The 19,233-nt window shown below is 38.8% G+C and overlaps 2 protein-coding genes across 7 annotated transcripts in view; both read right to left on the bottom strand.

Moving 5' to 3' along the window:
* The window catches only part of LOC149185237 (plastid-lipid-associated protein, chloroplastic-like), a 147,249-nt gene that overhangs the window by 44,178 nt on the left and 83,838 nt on the right, over nt 1-19,233 (bottom strand). For 3 of the 6 annotated variants that reach the window (XM_089417848.1, XM_089417850.1, XM_089417851.1), the window contains 5 exons: nt 12,596-12,640; nt 11,396-11,486; nt 11,109-11,209; nt 10,544-10,607; nt 10,288-10,435 (listed from right to left, as the gene is read on the bottom strand). In XM_089417848.1, coding sequence (XP_089273974.1) covers nt 10,288-10,435; nt 10,544-10,607; nt 11,109-11,209; nt 11,396-11,486; nt 12,596-12,640 — 449 coding nt within the window. The remainder of the gene's footprint in view (nt 1-10,287; nt 10,436-10,543; nt 10,608-11,108; nt 11,210-11,395; nt 11,487-12,595; nt 12,641-19,233) is intronic. The other 3 variants (XR_016257360.1, XR_016257359.1, XM_089417849.1) reach the window with 2 other exon arrangements.
* LOC149185238 (uncharacterized) lies at nt 2,802-3,607 on the bottom strand. Its single transcript, XM_089417997.1, has 2 exons — nt 3,359-3,607; nt 2,802-3,249 (listed from the first exon to the last, which is right to left on the bottom strand). The coding sequence occupies exons 1-2, from the start codon at nt 3,484-3,486 to the stop codon at nt 2,802-2,804; spliced, it is 576 nt and encodes a 191-aa protein (XP_089274123.1). The 5' UTR covers nt 3,487-3,607.

Below are 19,233 nucleotides of genomic sequence, written 5' to 3'. Positions count from 1 at the left end.
CTTCTGGGTTCGTTTGACCTCCAAGCGACCCTCTGTCAATTGAGCTCTCTGGTTTCGTTCGACCTCCAAGCGATTCCAAAACTCCAAGCTCCGGTGGCTCTGCCTCTATCAGCTCTCTGAAGGGACAAAAACTCCCTTTGTCAGTTGTGCTCTTTGGCTTTCGTGAGGCGTCCTTCTGGCTCTGCAGCTGCCTGTCCGTTTCTCTGTGTGTAATCATCCCTCTATCTCTTCGACTAGCCCTCTGGCTCTCTGGCTCTCTGGCTCTGCGACTGGCCATCTGGCTCTGTGGCTCTGTGGCTCTCTGCGTATAACGCATTCCTGTTACAACGCATCATTGTTACAAAACGCCCGCTTACAACGTGGCACAAATGATTCAAGAACAGGGACAGTTTACAAAGGAATTGGCGGGCACTTTCTAGGACAAAATCTACGAAATAACCATATTTCCAATACACAGAAATATACTATCAGGCGCAAAAAGCGAACTTCAACTGGAATGCAATCACAAATCGCAATCACATAGGCGTATGGCCAAAAAACCAAATACACAGGAAATACACAGAAATCCCGTAAATTCGGATTTCAAAAGTTATGAAATCACGCTTATAAACTCTATCGGGTCTGCCTTTTATCAGCATATCGCAAGTCGCATATCACAATGTGCATTGGCCCTTTGTATCAGGGATTCGTCGATCTCCGATCACTCTGATCGGTGCCTCATCGGCTATCGGCCCATCGACGCATCGGCACTTCAGTTATCGGCCCATTGGCGCATCGGCTATCGACTATCGACATTTTGGCATATTGGAGTACCGCTGCTCCCATGGTCCATGGTCCTTAAGCTTCCCCGATCGCCGATCACCAATCAAGTCATGACCGTTGATCTGACTCTCGATCCGATGGTTCATGTCTTATCGCATCATTGCAATCGCAATTGCATGTCGCTGCGTCCTTCGGTCTGTTGTCCGCTCCTTTGCTTTTCTCCGATGCGATTTCCTTAAGGAACGCATATAAAGCCTTAAGCCCATTTTCATAAGGATTTGCCTCATTTTCTAAGGATAATGGGCAATCTTCCTTTTGCAATAACTTCTTCATCCGAAGTCCAATTTAGCCCATTCAAATTGCATTAGATTCAGATTGAAGAGATCTATGCAATGGGACTATTTCCAAGAGCATCCCTTGACTTTCATTTTTCCTCTGTGAGGAAAATTCAGACTTAAAAGTCTATGTTAGATCCATTTTGGATCAATGTGTATCTGGATGGTTTGGTCGTTTCGTCAAGTCATGCGAGTGTGTGTTTGTATGATCACCTATGCATCTTTCAATTGTTCACACACTTAGCCATTTTTGCTGAAGGTTTTGACGACCTGACTCCCCTCTGACAGCTGGACCATCACCCTGCCATTGACTCGATCAACTATCAACCAGAACAGCGCAGAAGCACCAAGCTAGTCTTTTCAAGCTAAGTTGCCCGCAAGCAATCCAATCAACTCTCATTTTGGTCACCCGGACAGTGGGACCCAACAGTCACCCCAAGACTGACTCCCCTAAAAAATTGCGCAAAGGCCACTGACCTCACCCGCTCAACTAACTGAGGAAATTGCACAGACAGGCCGGACAAACACCAAATGCTCGTCCCTGTCTCCCTTAGAAAATTGCGCAGTTTTCCCAATCAGTCATCCCGACAGTCGACCAACTGTTCATCTCAGAAATTGCGCAGTGTTCATGAGCAAGTCTTCCGCTGCCCATCAGTCAGCTCAACTTAGAAATTGCACAGAGATGATCAACAGGCCAGCCTCCTGGCCTTAGTGCAGTTTTCCTTGCCAGCAGCCCCTAGCAGCAGACTGCCAGTTCCCTCTGGGAATTGCGCAATTTCTGCTGCCAGTCTCCCTAGCAGCCAACTGGCAATTCCCTCTAGGAATTGTGCAGTTTTGGCTGCCAATGACCTCAGTAGCCAACTGGCAGTTCCCTCTGGGAATTGCGTAGTTTTGGCTGCCAGTCTCTCGGGCAGTTCCCCAGAAAAACTGTGCAATCCCTGCTTGCTGACCCTTCATGCAGCCCAGCCCGTTCCTCTAGAAAATTGCGCAAATATGGTTGTCCAGCCCCGTTGCCCGTTCGTTCTGAAAAATGCGCAGAGCATGCCTGCCTTGCCTTCCAACAGCCTGAACTGTTCCTCCCAAAATTTGTGCAATTTTACCTCCCAGCCGAGCCAAACCTTGCAAACAATCACTGTCGACTCAGATTGCCCGTCTCCATCTCTCAGTGACTCTTGCGCAGTTTTCATCGGCAGTTTCTCGCAGCCATCATCCCGCATCACAGCCTTGCTGCCTCTCCCGATGACCTACATCTGAATGATCATGTGTCATGGTAGACTAGGAGGTTTTGGATTTGATGTCATCTCGTTATGAGTGACTGCAAGTACAGGTACACCAACCAATGTTGTGAAAATCGCGATCAGGATTAAATCGGCGCGGGGAACAAATCAGAAAAAAAAAATCGGAAAAATCGGGAAAAAAACGGAAAAAAATCGGGAAAAAATCGTTTGGTACAAAAATATTCATTTTTTTCATTTTTTTTTTCAATTTTTTTAATATCTAAACCATCTACAACATAAAATAAATACATTGACACATAAATATGATAAAAAAACTAATATATAAGATGTTTAATATCATTTCTAGAGCTAAAATCACACATAACATTGAATCATGTCCTGAATAGTAAGTCCTGACTCCTGAGTCCCAACTCAGCCTCAAAATATCAACAAAAAATATGATAATGTATCTCATCATGTCATAATGTCATATACAATAAAATGAAAGTCTAATCCTATTGATTTCCTCTGCCCCTCTTGCGAGAAAATGCCACAGCTTTCCCTCTAGATGTAGATGTTGTGCCCGTGCTGGTGGAAATGGCAGTGGAGTCTGATGTGCTCTAGAAGCTAAAGAACTAGAAGTAGGAGCTATAGGAGGTAGACCACGTCCTCTACTGGTGGCAGTGGTAGCCCGGGCAGGCGGTGTCACCTCCTCCTCCTGTTCCTCCTCCTCCTCCCCCTCCACTACATCCTGCACTAACCAATCATCAGCAGAATCCATGAGAGGCCTCTCGGCCTCAACCCTCCATGCAGCAGTGGTGTCAATCCCATCCAATGAGATGGCATCCACATCAGGTGTCCTCTCAAGTTGCCTCACCCACAATCGAAGATTGTAGTAGACGTAGACCATGTCATTAAGTTGTTGGGACTCCAACCTGTACAAAGATCATGAAATAATAATTAATAATTATAAAAAAAATATTGTTTAATGAATTCAAAAATTTATTTGGAAATTTGCAATATTTTAAATGTTTAAGTGTTAACCTGTTGCGCTTCTTGTTGTGTATTTTTTCAAATACACTCCAGTTGCGCTCACATCCTGAGGAGCTGCATGTTTGGCTGAGGATGCGAATGGCAAGCTTTTGCAGAAGGGGTACCCTGCCACCATACATTTTCCACCATGCATCTACAACAAAATTACAAATAAAATTTTAAATAAACATAAGAAAAAAATGGAATTTGAAGAGACAATGAAATTTGAAACAAAGTTACAAACTAAAAAATACCTGGCATTTTAATCGTCCTATCAGTGATAGCCATGTCAAAGCCAAATGTGCCACCTGCCATCCTATATGTCTCAATTTGTTTAGAGATCTCTATACATTGTTCTGGAGATCGCACCATCTTCTGGACACAGGATAAGAATCCATCCATGATCTCAGCATCAAAATCAAATTCACATGCATAAGAAAATGCAAGGTTCAGGAAAAGCCCAACAGCATGAATGGGACGATGGAGTGTGTTGTTCCATCTCTCATCAATCACTCCCCATAGGAGTTGTTTTTGAAACCCATCATCTCCCTTATCATCATAGTAGGCCTGAATGGCTTCTTTGGCCCTGTCCATGGCTTCATACAAATAGCCCATTGCGGGCTTCTCACCATCAACCAACTGAAGAACCTTTACCAAAGGTTCAGTAACGACGCACACCTCCTGCACTCTCGCCCAGAAGTCTTCCTGGTATGAAATTAGTCTGCATACGGCCTCTCCTTCTGGTTTGCGGCTCATTGGCAAAGCACGCCACTCTTCTGAAAGAAACATTCTCTTCACATGCCACATAGAAGTCAAGAGTGATTGAAGAGATATGAAACTGGGGGCAAACCGTGTAATGGCGGGGCGCACCAACTCTTTGTTGTTGGCGAATCTTCTCATCAAGCTAAGCACAGATGTATGATTATATATAAATTTTGTAATGCTTTTTGATGAGTCAACAATATCTTTGACAAAGGGAATTTTCCCTATGTCCTCTAACATCAAATCAATACAATGGGCAGCACAAGGTGTCCAAAATAAAGTAGGATGTCTGTCCATAAGCATCCTACTAGCAGGAACATAATTTGCAGCATTGTCCGTTATGACTTGGACAACATGTTGTTCACCCACCTCCAAAATAAACACATCCAGCAAATCACATAAAGTTCTTGCATCTTTGATTTGTGTAGATGCATCAACAGATTTGATAAACATAGTCCCCTTGGGACAACTAACCAAGAAGTTTATAAGGGTTCTCCCCTTTTGGTCAGTCCAACCATCTGACATAACAGTGCATCCTGTTTGTGCCCATGATGCCCTAAAATCCTCCAATCTTTGGGTGCAGCCACACTTTTCATTTTGAAGAATCCGGCGTCTGAAATCATGATAAGAAGGGATTTTGTACCCCGGGCCAACACTGGAAATAGCATCAACAGTAGGTTGGAAAAATGGATTATTCCTTACAATGCTGAAAGGAATATCACTCCAGAGGAGAAATTTTGCCATCAACTTGTCAGCTTGTTCTTTCTCAGTTCTTTTTAGCATTGAACCAATAGATGGCTGTGAACCAGGTGTGGTTCGAGGAACAAAAAATGATGATGCAGCTACCGGATTGGCTGATGCTGCAGTAGAACCAGTGCCACTTGGCCCACTTCCTTCAGCTGACCTTTTTAGTTGCCTTTTGAGTTCTTCTTTGGCCTCTCTAGTCTGCTCTAATTCTTCCAATGCTCTCATGGCTCTTTGGATAAGTTCAGGATTTGTATTTGTACAAGGCCCCACATCATGTCCAGGGATTTGTGCAAGGTGAAACTTCAACCTGTACACCCCCCCGAACATCTCCTTTCCACACAACTTGCAACTCAAGTTTTGTCTATCATTCGGAGCATGAGGTACAGCATATTCCCAGAAAGGATCCAATTTCCTTGGCATGTTTGTTTTTGAACTTTGAAGTTGCAAACTTGAAGTCTTGAATGGTGTTTTGGTGCAGTTGTGAACCTATGGGAAAATAAGGATTAGGATTACAATTTAGCATTTACAAAATTACAAGTTACAAATTTACAAATTACAATTTACTAATTTAGTATTTTAATTTTTAATTTTTACATTGATGATTGTAGAATGAAAATCCAAGTTACCCATAACCCAACCTAAAACAACCATTCCAAAGTTCAAAGTTTCAAACACAAATTACCCAACCATTTCAAATCCAAGTTACCCAACCAAATGGCAAAAACAATGAAAAAAACATAAACAATGTTTTAAAAAAATGAAAAAAAAAAAAAAAAAAAAATTGGTTCCCATAGTCATACCAAGTTACCCATCCCAAATCAATGAAGAAATACAAAAAATTCTTTAAAAACAATGAAAACAAAAGAAAAATGGTGCCCATACCAAGTTTCCCAACCAAAAACAATGAAAAACATACAAAAACAATGTTTTTAAACAATGAAAACAAAAAAAAATTAATCCTCATACCGTTTCTATGGAGAAATCGGTGGTCTCCTCTTGATTTTCTCCTCTAAGCACTTAGATTTGGCTAAAAACCCTCTTCAGCTTGGTCTCCAAGAGCTCCTCCTCCCTCCGCGCGCGACTGTCCAAATGAGCGCATGAAAAACCCAAAAAAACCTTATAAAACCATGCTGTCGTGACCCCCGACGATTTTTTCGTTTTTTATTGCGATTTTTTCATAAAATTGCGATTTTTTCAGTAAAAATCGGCAAAAAAAAATACCGGCGATTTTTTCGTATAAAAATCGTGATTTGATCGGCAGACTGAAAAAATCGCGATTTTTTCATTAAATCGCGATTTTCACAACACTGACACCAACGAACATGGCAAGACGACGAATGGGATGAACTAAGAGAGCACATGTAGAATGACAAGTTCACCAACGAACGAACAAACGAAGCATGTGAAGCAGACGAACGCGACGAACATGCACCTTCGTGAACAGATGAGCCTGTCAAGCCTTCCAACATGCAAGCAAGGAACAACATGCTAAAGCTTCATCAAGCGAACCAAGGACCATCGAAGACTCCGCGCACTTCGCCATGCGGAGGTGAAGCTATGATACACCATGAAGACATCCATCATCCAGCAGCACTATAGCTCGACATGCACTCCAGCAACAACACGAATGTACCAGCATTGTCATGTCAAGTCATGTCGAGTCACGTCATGAGTCATGTCACCCACATCTCCACTATGGGCTTGTTGTCAATCAATGTGATGTAACGTGGAAGTCCAAGAGACCCACTTGTTGAACAAAGAGTCATGGAAGTCAAATGGTCATGAGAGTAGTCGAACAACCACAAGGATTAGTTTCACCCTTGGCTATAAATACCCCTTCATTTGTACATGTAAAGGACTTTTCACCTTAGCTCCTCCCACATAGCCAAGAGAGTCTGTAATCTTTTCTTTGAGGAGTAAGTAGTGGCTCCAACACCCCGCTGACGGGGTTAGTGATGTATGGTGTAACGATGTGTCTTGGAACTTTCGCTTAATTCAGAAGCTTGTTAACAAGCCAACACGTTTTCACACATGTATTGTATTTGTTGTAAGACTGATCTTTAACACTTGTAATGCATGTTGCTTTAACCTGTGTTCTACATCTGAACTGTTTCATTTGTTGTAATGCATAATCTATTAATGAAAATGTGTTGTATATGTTGTTAATGTTGTCCCGTCCGTGTCAACTGCTTTGCTGGACATCAGACAGACCTTTCACCTAAACCTTGCCGTAACAACTGTTGCACTCATTCGGACTGTTTCGTGAGTGTTGTACATGTTATCTTACCTTCTATGTTGTGACTGCCGCATCCGAGTGGACTGCTCCGCCAGAAGCTGTGTACGTCCTTTTGTGTTGTGTGTTCCTAGCCGAGTTGGGACTGATATCTTTCAACCCTGAACTCATCTTCACCTTCTTCCCCTCATAGTGAAAGAACCATTGACACAAGTACACTTACACTCACCAGGCACGCGAACTTCACTTCTCGAAGACAAAGCGAACCACTCTCCTGTGCTGACAAGCAAGAGTTGAGGCAAATCCTTAAGACAATGGCAACCGGGCCATCATACCGGATGGGACTCCCACACCAAACTGTGTGAGGTCTAGTTGGGACTTCATACCGGGGTGATCCCATGAATGTTGGCGGGTCCAGAACCATCAACACTATCATATATCTCCTTTGATGTGTTCAAATCAGAGATGTAAACAACTAAATGCTTATGCATAGAATCTCTGATGATCTTCTTTGCTTTGACTTCACCCTTCTAGTACTTTGTCTTAGCAGCAGTCGGTGCATTAGAAGGAGGTTCATAAATCTTTCCCTGCAAATAGTCCATAACATCTTGCTCTTCTAAAGTCAAATCAAGAGACATCTTCCATGCATGATAATCAGACTTATCATGAAGTTTGTCATCAGATTTGAAGTAGGATGTGGAGGCCATTGACTCTAGTCCTTGTCTAGCAAATCTCAGTGATTTCTCTTTTCACTCTTTGTTCGGCTTTGTCTTCACCTCAACTCCGATACCATGTTAATTTTAGATGACAATTGTATGTTCTATGCTTAAGACTCAAGAGAAGTTTAATTCAATTTTCTTATTAGCCCAATATCAATTTCCATATTAGCAATCACATTAACATGACAGTAAAATAAAGATAGAACATAAACAATAACAGTAGAAGACAAGCCAAAACAAGAGGACACAAGATATGGCGCCAACCAAGGACAAACCCCAATGTGGGGAAACCCTTTGATCAATTCTTCTTATTATTCTTCAAAAGTTCAGCAGAGAGAAAGAGTACAATATGTAATATTCACTTGCCCAATCAAAGTGAAATCTGACCAGTCAAACAACAGCCACAGAAAGCCCTAACCAGAAAGTCAACGCTGGTCAACAGGGCAGAATTTGATCTCCAAGACAGCTCGGTCAAAACCCAATCAACTCAGCCTCCAACAGTGATCCGAATCAGCAAAACAGTTCTGAAAAACTCAGTGAAACTTGGTCAAGGCTACAGTCAACGTTGGTCAAACAGTACGAATTGCCTCGATTTCTATGCCCAGAAATGTGGCCTACCCAAACAGAAATTTCCCTCACAAAAACGCAATCAAACAGGTCAACGTGGCTGGTCAACGTTGGTCAAAACCCTTCCTGAAATTCAGTCAATGCCCAAAACAAAAAATGACCTATCTTCTTCTTCGCATGTGTGGAGAGGCTGCCCAGAAATCCGTACCCAATCATGTGAGGAGAGAGAGATGTGTGAGAAGTTGAGTGACGTCCAAATGAGGCAAAAGCACCTTCTATTTATATGCAAACGTTGAAGATGAATAGACGTGACTATTGGGCTTCTGAGCCTACATTAGTTTGCTGGCCAACCTTGACAATTTCTCCATAAACCAAGTAAATTCATAATTCCATTTGTACATGTCAGAATGAGATGATCTTTAGATCAATCCTACACCTCTCGGAAAGAGGAATCCAATAAAAATATCAGCTGCATCATATGAGTTGTCCAAGGTGGAGTTTGGCCCTAGTTGCCAAATTTAACAAGTCACCCATGATGTTTTGATTCGTAGGATTGATGAAAAGAAAATGGAGATCAAGGAGAGTTTCCTGTCTGAGAAAAATTAAACGATCTCTAGAATGTAGCTTGTTTAACCGAGCTCTTAGAACCTTTTCAGGATTGGGAGCGGGGTTAACCAGGCTACCAAGATTCTTTCTAGAGTACATTCTAGTGAATGGATGAATAAGTGGAGTCACCACCCAAACCGGAAACCAACCTAAATGTCCAGGTGCTAAATGTGAAAATGAACAAGATGAGAATAATAGTGAAAGAAAAAATGATAAGGTGATGAGAAGACGAAAAATGATGAGAGATAGGTGCAAAAAATGTGGCGTTGGCGGGATAAATGAAAATATGGAATATGATTTTGAAGATTATGAGGAATTGTCATAAACCCCAACATCAGGACCAATTTTGACTATTGAAGCATGCAATTTAGACAAGGGAAAGTGTATTTTTGAAGAAAAGCCCACATGTGCACAAAAAGGACAGGTCGGCGGTCGGCCCAGAAGAGAAATTAGAAACTCACGGATGGCTATAAATACAAGTCAAGTGACTCTCATTTGCACATTATCATCATGGTCATTCTTCTTTCTTTGGTTTGGCTCGCATAAGTCTAAGGTTGGGTCATGGAGATTGGTTCGTACAGGTCCAAGATTGCAAGGTCCAAACGTGTTTGGTATCTAGCCGCCAGCATACTTCAGGCAAATTTTGGTCGCAACCGCAGGCACACAGGCTCATGCGTGCGGTTGGAACCTAAGTTTTGAGTTTCACAGTTGACCGCAAATTTCAACAGTTGACTACAGACAGTGACAGTTGACCGCAAACTTCTAAATCAGGTTTTTGATTATTAGCATGTTTGGGTTCATCTCATATACGGTGTTTAGTTGATTTTGCTAGATAGGATTATGGTTGAAGATATGGATAATTGTACTCTCTCTTGTTGAATCATTCAATCGCAATCTAATAAAAAGAAGAATTTGAAAGGGTTTTCCCCGTAGTGGGTTTTGCCTTGGTCTCCGACCAATCCTTGTGTTTCTATGTGTGAATGATTTTCTTCTATTGTTCCTTTATGTTCCGCTACATTGATTATGATATTGTTCATTCTATATAATTGCATATGTTGTTGAATAATGTGGTAAAACTAAATGACGTTATTATGTTGTATTCATCAACTTGGATCCACAGAGGAAACAAAACCCTTATTTGTACATGATGTGCTTTCATAATATTTTGATAAAAGACTCCGTGTTTTGCCCAGAAAAAAATAAAATTTTCACCATTCCGTGTTCATGACAATCATTTAACCATTAAATTCATCTTGGACATAAATAATGTATAAGAATATTATTATAGAACTAATTGAACATCATACCCTTTTGGATTTACCCAATCTAACGGTATTTTTGGAGATTGCCACTTGCCAATCCTCAAGAAGAAGCTTTCAAATGTTACTTCAATCCTTACAGATTCCTTCTCAAATGTTGATGACTTAACAGCTTTTCCCTCGATAACCAAGCTGCCTACATTGAATATGTAACCAGTAGCAAACGATTATTTCAGTAATTTGTAATGGATGCTATACTAGAAATAAAGGTAATTATTATTTTGGGCCAAAGTCTGCTCCCCACCTTTAATGCCAAGAAAAATAAACTCAGCAATATTTTGAACAATACTGTTCCCTGTATCAATAACCTGCATAATATGCAAATTGTCAATTTAATACATAACAGAGTCCAATTATTTACTTTTCCTTATTGCATAAATAAAGAAAATCAGAGACATTCACAGATTAAATTTATCATTTAATAAAGAATAAGTATCTTCCATTTGCTGCAAGATGTTTCTAGAACTTCCAAGGATTGTATCTTTTCTCTCAAAGTTCATTAGTTTTGCTGCTTGCATCTACATCAATTTTCCTTTCCCAGAGAGAATGCAACTCAATTCCCAGAGTTATTGGTTCTCCAACTTAAATGAGTTGAAACGGTAATTCCAAAATATAGTTAAGCTGTGAAACAGTCAAATAATTCCATATTACTTGTCTGGACAGAAGACTACGGAAGAGGTTGATAGAGTTTCCATCGACTCCAAGGATGCTGTGCCAAAAATATTGTTTAATGGTATGTAGCTATTGTTGAATATATAGACCATCAGAAGAACATGGTTTAGATTCTGCCAATTTGTTAAATTTCCAACCTGGAAACTTGCAGTCTGCCTTATGGAACCAAAAGACAATGGTTTCAACCTTGCCAAAAAAGGGCCTTCTTCAGCTCCTGCATACTTGTCCACCTTTTCTTCTGTAGATAAGATAAGTTAATTTATTAATGTCCAGCAAATAATGACAAAAGTAAGTCAATGGGACTGCTAGGTACAACAGTGTCAAGAACCACTAGACATAAAATACCATTCCAATAATGTATTATCTTAAATCTAAGGAGAAAATACTTGGAAGCCAAGATGGTGTTAAAGAAAATGAGATTTACCATATACAGGAGCAGTGTAAAGAAGGGACCAAAGGCCAGATAGCAAAGGTGAATCAACAGGGCTGGTTGTGGGATTGCATGCCTCTAGTGCCTGAAGGTACATTATATCAAATCTAAAATAAAGAATCATGAATAATATTTACAACTTGGGTAAGGAGATTATACGAAATTTTGTTTAAGAACTAGAGAAAACTATCATACGTTCAAGAACAAGGAATATTTTATATGAACTAACCCAATGACATACAATATGCAACTAGAGTGAGAAAAAAATTCACGTGCACATGTATGTGTCCTCTTATTTCATTGGTTTTATTGACTTAGTTCAATATGACAACTTTTCCCTGTATTTTATAAGGTAAACAAACAACACTTAAGCAAGTATACAAGATAACATAATACATTTTTGTTAATGTCCAACAAATGACCACAAAGTTCGTTAATGGGACACAAAAGTACAGCTAGTGTGAATATAATAATAATAATTTAATTTTAAGGTAATAGCCAAGGTGGACACCAAATTGGTGTATGAGACCTCCTTCTTTGTGGGACAAGGGACCCGCCTCCCTGTAGCAATTTGACTGCTAAAGTCTATGGAGGTGTACATACTCTACCCTGCTCTGGATTTGAACATGTGACCTCTTAGGAGGAAACACATGTTCTTAACCATTAGGCCCACTCAAGCTGTAATCAAACATGCAATCTTCTGATCTGGATTCAGATGCACTACCATTGCACCATGGACAGTGGGAGTGAGAAAGGAACTTCTATTACTACTATACTAAAAGCAGAGGAAGAGCTAACCGATTGAAAGAAATACCAAAAAAAATAACAGTGCAAATACAAATCCATGTCGAGCATATAATGCAGACATCAAGTCATGCTGTAACTAGAAGCAGAGTGAGAAGAAAGGGGAGAAGAGGGCTCCACATCAGAATAATCAAATATAGCAAAGTGACAAATGTGCTTCCTGATGATGTTGCCTGGAGATCATCTGGTGCTGAGGGGACCTGGCTGTGTAATTCTACTAGAAGGAACCCTGGATTGAAGAGGTCCATCACTCCTAACATCCAAGACCGGATTTTAGGAGTGATGATTATAGTTCATAGCATAAATAAAGAATACATATTTTTCCAAATTTGTAAAAGACACATATATGCTTGATGTTTGCCAAAAAAACAAATCATACCAGCATGATACCTCAATCAATCTCAAGATATTTTGCTTTTGGTCGGCTGTTGTGTCCTGCAATTTCCAAACATCATCACAAGCTCATTAGTAAGGATTAAGGCAGGATGTATTTGCATCAAATTGTAGAGTTTAATTATTTTTAGTTTAGAGATTGTCTTACTATATATGGGATAGTTCATCTTTTGTAAATCCCCTCATTTCCTCTTTAGTTTTTGTTAGTACTTAGTAGAGAAAAACCCCAAGGATTTATTCATTGCATTAGATGTATCATGTTACGCTTTCCATTTCAACTAGATAAATATCGTGTTTTCTCCTTGAGCTTTTTATCAAGAAACAATGATCAAATATAAGTACAATTGTTACCAACATGAAAGAATTTATTTTATTAGTGCCCAGTACTCCAGAGTCCACACTTAAAGCACAGGTAAAGAAGAACGAGATAGTTCAGTGATTAGCATGCAATGCATGCCTACTCAACCAACTGCAGGATGGGATACTCAAGTCAGGCATTTTTTGTGTGGAAGAGAGTCCCCCAAACTTCAAAGGCCAACCCCACGTGGATACCACTGTCGCTAAACATGAAAGATGGTTCATCGATAATTCGCTCTCCACCATATATCTACAGTATAAAGGCATCTTACCTTGGTACCTTAAAAGTCCCTTGCTCTAAAAGAGTTGGTCTATACCGCACAGATCCTTTTAGCCTGTTAGATTTTCATTAATACAAGATGTGTCTATGTGGGTAATTTAACAGATCAAACCCTAGGCAAGTGCATGCATTAATCATGGAAAACCATATATACATCTGAACTAGGTATGTACCACTTCTACTACCGAGTGCTTATGTGACTAGCATCGACCCCACCATCATGTGCATGATGCATTCCAACTCAATAAAACACCCTAAGGAATTTTATTTTATGGCTCAGGATGATACAATATGCATGCAATAATCAAACCCCATAGATATAAAGTGCCATGTATATCACTTTATGTTATCAAAACATAAACTACGACATAGAAATAGATAAGATATATACCATTTAGCTACGTATCAAATCTTTTGGGGCAAAAACTGACACCTATAGTATGAATAGGAAAAGAAAGTTCCAAAATACAAATCTATCTTAGAGGAAGAAATTCTCTACAGGTATTGCACAGCACACTTGAGCAATGATTAGGGTTAAATATGTGTGTGTTATAGGATTATATTCCCCTTCCCATAATCTCTATTATGTGGCTTATTCATACATATACATTATACATGCACACCCCTACTCTATCAACTAAGAGATTGTGATTTTCAAATCATGGTTCATGCATTGTCTAGACTCTACACCATTGTCACAAGAATTGGAAGTCAAACTCTGGTAGCTCATTTTCTCTTCATTTTTCCCAAGTAATTCTTTATATCTTTGTATGAGTATTTCTTTAATATTTTTGGACTTTTGTATTTCTTTATCTTTGTATGTGTATTTTGTTTATATTTTGCTACTTGCCAAGTTTTTCCCAAGGTTATCTTAATATTAGTCAAACGCATGGTTCTTTTACCTTACTAAGTTTTCCCGATTCCACATCTAGTAAATTTGGTCTACACAATGAATAAGCTTTACATCTTTTAAAAAAATTAATGGGCAGTCCATGAACCTCTCATAGTACCTCAAGCACTCAATACATGGGTCAGAACCACATACTTTACCCACAACATATCATTGCGACTCAACAGCCCCACCACTACAAATATAGCCTCTAGCACTTACTCCTACCAATATGAATTCTAGAACACACCATCTTCTTTAGTATTAAGGAATTGTTGCACCCATTTTTTCACAATTCCAAGGAAGCAGTTGTGCCAATTTTTTCAAAGATCATAATCATCAGTCAGCAACTTATTATGTCATTGTAAACCCAATTTCTACAAATTGTAATGTAAATGATGCTAGTACGACCGCTAATTATGTAACAACCTAGATAAGCCTATGATTTTGACAACGAATTTCATCTTAAGAGGTTTTTCGTCTCACCGATCTATGTGTGTTTCTAAACACAAATTATCGGCAGAGTTTTTCCCTCCAGCTTAAACTCCAAAGCTAAGGTAGAGTTTATTGTCGAAGTTTTAGGTGTCCTAGTGTTCTTAGTCGAGTCTATTGTAAAAGTGATTTGGGAATAATTTAAGTTATTTGGCTTAATTATTTTATTACAGATCACTTGGTCTACTAGATCATATTGTGTCACAGAATTGGGTAATTATTTGAGGGTCTATAACAAACGGGTATTCCCCCTTTGAGGGTTGCATTTGTAATTATTTGATGTAAAAATATTTTAGTGCATGGTCCCTAGCAATAAGGCACAATGGCTTAAGTATTTGAGGGTGGAAAAATAATTAATCCCCCCAAGTGTCAATTAATTAATTTTTCTGACAAAATAAAAATTAAATCCTAAGCCAAAAATTAATAAATTTAGAGTCAAAAAATTAAAAATAGGGAAATTAATTTCTCCAAGTGGAAAATTACCAAAAAAATCGTGGGTCATGAAGAAGTCAATTTTTGGAAACCCCCCACCAAGGCAAAAATGGATTTTTTAAAAAAAATTAAGCCCTTGGACCTTGGTGGTTAAGTCAAAGTTAAATTTTTGAGGAAAATAATCCAAAATAATTATTTTTGGATTAATAAAAAATGGTTTTAATGAAAAAATCGAAAATTCCTCAAAAATAAGTATTCTCGACAACAGAGGTTAAAAATTGATTAAGTATTTATTGACGGTCGAGATTATTTTGACGGGGATCAAGCCAACCAGCCGTTATTTTCCATATGGAGGATTTATCTATAAATTGGAAGCCATTTGCTTCCCAACACACAAGGGTAGTGACTCTGGTCTAAATGTAATTTTGTAAAGATGGTGTGAAGCCGTTGTTTTGTTGGGACTGTTTGAAATTCATAATAAAAGACTTTGGGTTCCAGTTCATGGTGTCCTTGTCTCATTGACTTGTGGTACGTGCTGGGTATGTGCTTTCCTATATTGTGCTTCAATATTATATGAATTGCTATTTCATTTGTATATGATAGTGTTGAAGAATGTAACTAATGTCGGTCTTCATAATTGTATGTGAGTCATGATGTAATATATATGTCAAAAGAAATTTATTATTATTATTAATTTGACTTATTAAAGCATGGGTTCCATGCTTGGTCAATAGTCATAGGTCCATTGTAGGCTTCTAGGATTTTTCTATTATGTCAAAGTCAAAATTTAATGTAATAAACCCTTATTGGGAATAGGAGAGAAAAATATTTAAGTGTCAATTAAAATCCTACCTCTCCTCCAACAATTCGGCCCTAGTCTCTTTGCAAGTCGGCCTCAAAAGTAATCCTCTACAAGACGGCTCCTCAAATTGTTCATGTCGGCCTCAACTACAGACAAACCACTATATATACCCTAATGAAGTTGTCCAAATGGTGATGATAAGAAGAAATTCGTATGGGATACAAGCAGTGAAGGAAGAAGTATAGAAAAGGTACTCGACCTAGTTTGGGATAGATTCAGCATACATGACAGGAAGATCTAGAACTTGGTACCCATCACAGGAAGGTCTGAAACTCGACATATATTACAGGAAGGTCTGAGATTCGGCATACATAACAGGAAGATCTGAAATTCGACTATCTATCAAGGAAGGAACAACATAATGAGAAGATTGTTTTGGCACCCAAAAGGAAAAACTATACCGCAAGGAAAAAGAATATTGTTTCTACTATAGGACCGAAATCTCTCTATAATTACAAGATCGAAGATATCTACCATTGCAGGACCGAAAGTTATGTACAATTACAGGAAGATCAGTTCTTGGAAGAAGTTAAGAAGGCTATGTCATCTAAAACGCTGACTTGATGGAGAGAGGTCTAGGTTAAAGAGTCTTGGTTGTCTCATTGTGATTTGAATCTACTGAAGGAAGAGTTCTTGACTAGGTTTTCCCCTTTCTAGGGGCTTTGCCTTGGCAGTGTGCCTATATCTCGTGTCCTCTCTTGTTTGTTGATTGGCATTAGTCTTGATGAGAAGAACAAAATAATTTGAAGATCAAATAATTAAACGTCACAAGACAATGTCATAATAAGAGAAATCAATTGTTGCCCTAATGGATTTTTCAACATGGTATCAGAGCCAAGGTCAAGGTTAAAGGCGTTGAGAAATCAATGCTAGTAGTAATTAGGGTTTGATTCCTCTTCTTTGATAATTACTTGTGAATTATGTTGGCTTCTTTTACTTCTTTATTATATTATGGTTCATCAAGCAATTACCGATATATGTGTATATGAAGATCACAAAAACAAGAGACACAAGATGTAGGCATACTGCCAGGGGAAAACCTAGTCAGAACTCTTCCTTCAATAGATTCAAAGACAAGATGAGATAGTCCAAGACTATTTTGACCTAGATACAAACTTCCTCCAATCACCAAGTCAACCCTTCTTCTTCAAGTGATGTTCTCCTAGTAGCAACTTCAACCTGGCAGTAGCAGAATTTCGGTATCCCCAACAACAAAACTTCAACCCCAACAACAGAACTTCGCCCTGCAATAGAATTCATAATTTCGGCCCCAACAATAGGACGGTATCTTCGCACGTGTGAGAAAAAGATGGCCCAAAACTTCGACTTTGTCTTCTCCTTCAATCTTCTTCCTTCTCTTGGAATTTTGCACCTTTTTCTGCCTCTCTTTCTTGTGTATCGAACTTGTTGAGTGAGTGAACAAATGGATCGAACTACCTATCTATATATAGCATCTTTTGGGGGCCGAATTGCCCTAATGTAGGCCGACTTGGTGTGGATGTGTCAAATGACCTATTTGACTCAAAAATAATTATTTTTACATGATACAAAAGCCCAAGAAGGGTCCAATAAAATTTACAATGACTCTGTTAACTCAATATAAAACCTAGAAGCCTACAATGGAGGATTTTACCTATAAACATGATGACCCAAGCATGAAACCCATGCTTTAATAAGTCATTATAAAATTTCTTTTGACAAATAAATTATATTATACAATTATGAAGACCAAACCTAGTTACATTAGCTACTTGTTCATCTGTTGGAATATACTGTAGCTTTACGACCCGATGTTGTACCAAAATTCTAATATAGTGGTACTTGTTGTTGATATGCTTTGTCCTTGCATGGAATACAGGGTCTTTGGACATCTTGATGCTGCTTTGATTATCACAATTTATTATAGTAGGATCCAGAGGCTTTCCAAATAAATCTAACAAGAGTTTTCTTAACCAAACAACTTCCTTTCCTACTTCACATGCAACAACATATTCAGCTTCAGCACTACTTAATGCAACAAGATCTTGTTTTCTACTCATCCATGAGATCATTGCAGCTCCCAAACTAAAACATCCACCGATAGTGCTTCTGTCATCAGTCTCACTGCCACCCCAATCTAAATCTGTGAAACCTGTCAACTTAACTTCCTTTCCATCATATTTTAGGTAGTGATGTATAGTGCCACAGAGATATCTAAGAATATGCTTAGCAACTATCCAATGGTCATGACGAGGCTCCAACTGAAATTGACTAAGAATATTTACAGCAAAACATATATCAGGTCTTGTATTTACCAGATACATTAGAGAGCCCACCAACTTACGATAGCTAGTAGATTGACGAGACTAGAGTCAGAGCTTCTCAACTTCTTGAGATTAGTGATCATGAGAGTAGTCATAGGCTTGGAATCCATCATACCGAATTTCTGTAAAATCTTGATTAATTATTTACCTTGACCTAGATATATTTCTCCAGGTTTCTGCCAAACTTCCAAACCCAAGTAATAATGCATAAGTCCCAGATCTTTCATTTTGAATTCAACTGCCATCATCTTCTTTCATTCTTGTATTTTATGTTCCACACCTGTAATAAGAAAATCATCTACATAAAGTAGTGTAATGACTAGTTCATTGTTCACTACCTTAATGTAGAGATTTAGATCTGCAAAACTTTTGACGAACCCAATTCTTAAGAGATATGCATCCATCCTTGCATGACATGCCCTAGGAGCTTGCTTTAAACCATATAGGGCTTTCTTAAGTCTGCAAACATGTGTGTCCTTGCTATTTATTTCAAAGCCTTCCGGTTGTTCAATGTATACTTCTTCATTGATGGTCCCATTCAGAAAAGTTGTTTTTACGTCCATTTGATGAATATTCCATCCCATTGTAGCAGCAAGTGAAACCAAATATCTTATAGTAGTATACCTAGCAGTAGGTGCAAAGGTTTCTTCATAGTCTATACCTTCCTTTTGAGAGAAACCCCTTGCAACAAATCTAGCTTTGTATTTATCTATACTTCCATCAATCGCATGTTTGATTTTGTAAATCCATTTTGAAGTGACAATTGATTTGTCCTTTGGCCTAGGAACAATTTCCCAGACTCCATTCTTCATGATGGATTGATATTCTTCTTGCATTGCCTTCTTCCATTCTTCTTGATGAGCAACTTCTTCAAAAGTAGTTGGTTCAACTTCTATCAATTTTGTTATGTATGCTACATATCCTAAATATCTTTTTTGTCTTTTGCTTTTTCTAAAAGTTCCTTTAGTAGCTCCATGTCCCTCGACATCTTCAAGAGTAGATTTCAACCAATTTGGCCTC

This window comes from Pinus tabuliformis, chromosome 3_2, assembly GCF_031772625.1.
Source record: "Pinus tabuliformis cultivar Carrire ecotype Pingquan chromosome 3_2, CPIR1, whole genome shotgun sequence".
In the NCBI taxonomy this organism is placed as follows: domain Eukaryota; kingdom Viridiplantae; phylum Streptophyta; class Pinopsida; order Pinales; family Pinaceae; genus Pinus; species Pinus tabuliformis.
Note: the sequence above shows the minus strand (reverse complement) of the source record. Positions and strands in the feature narration are given on the sequence as shown.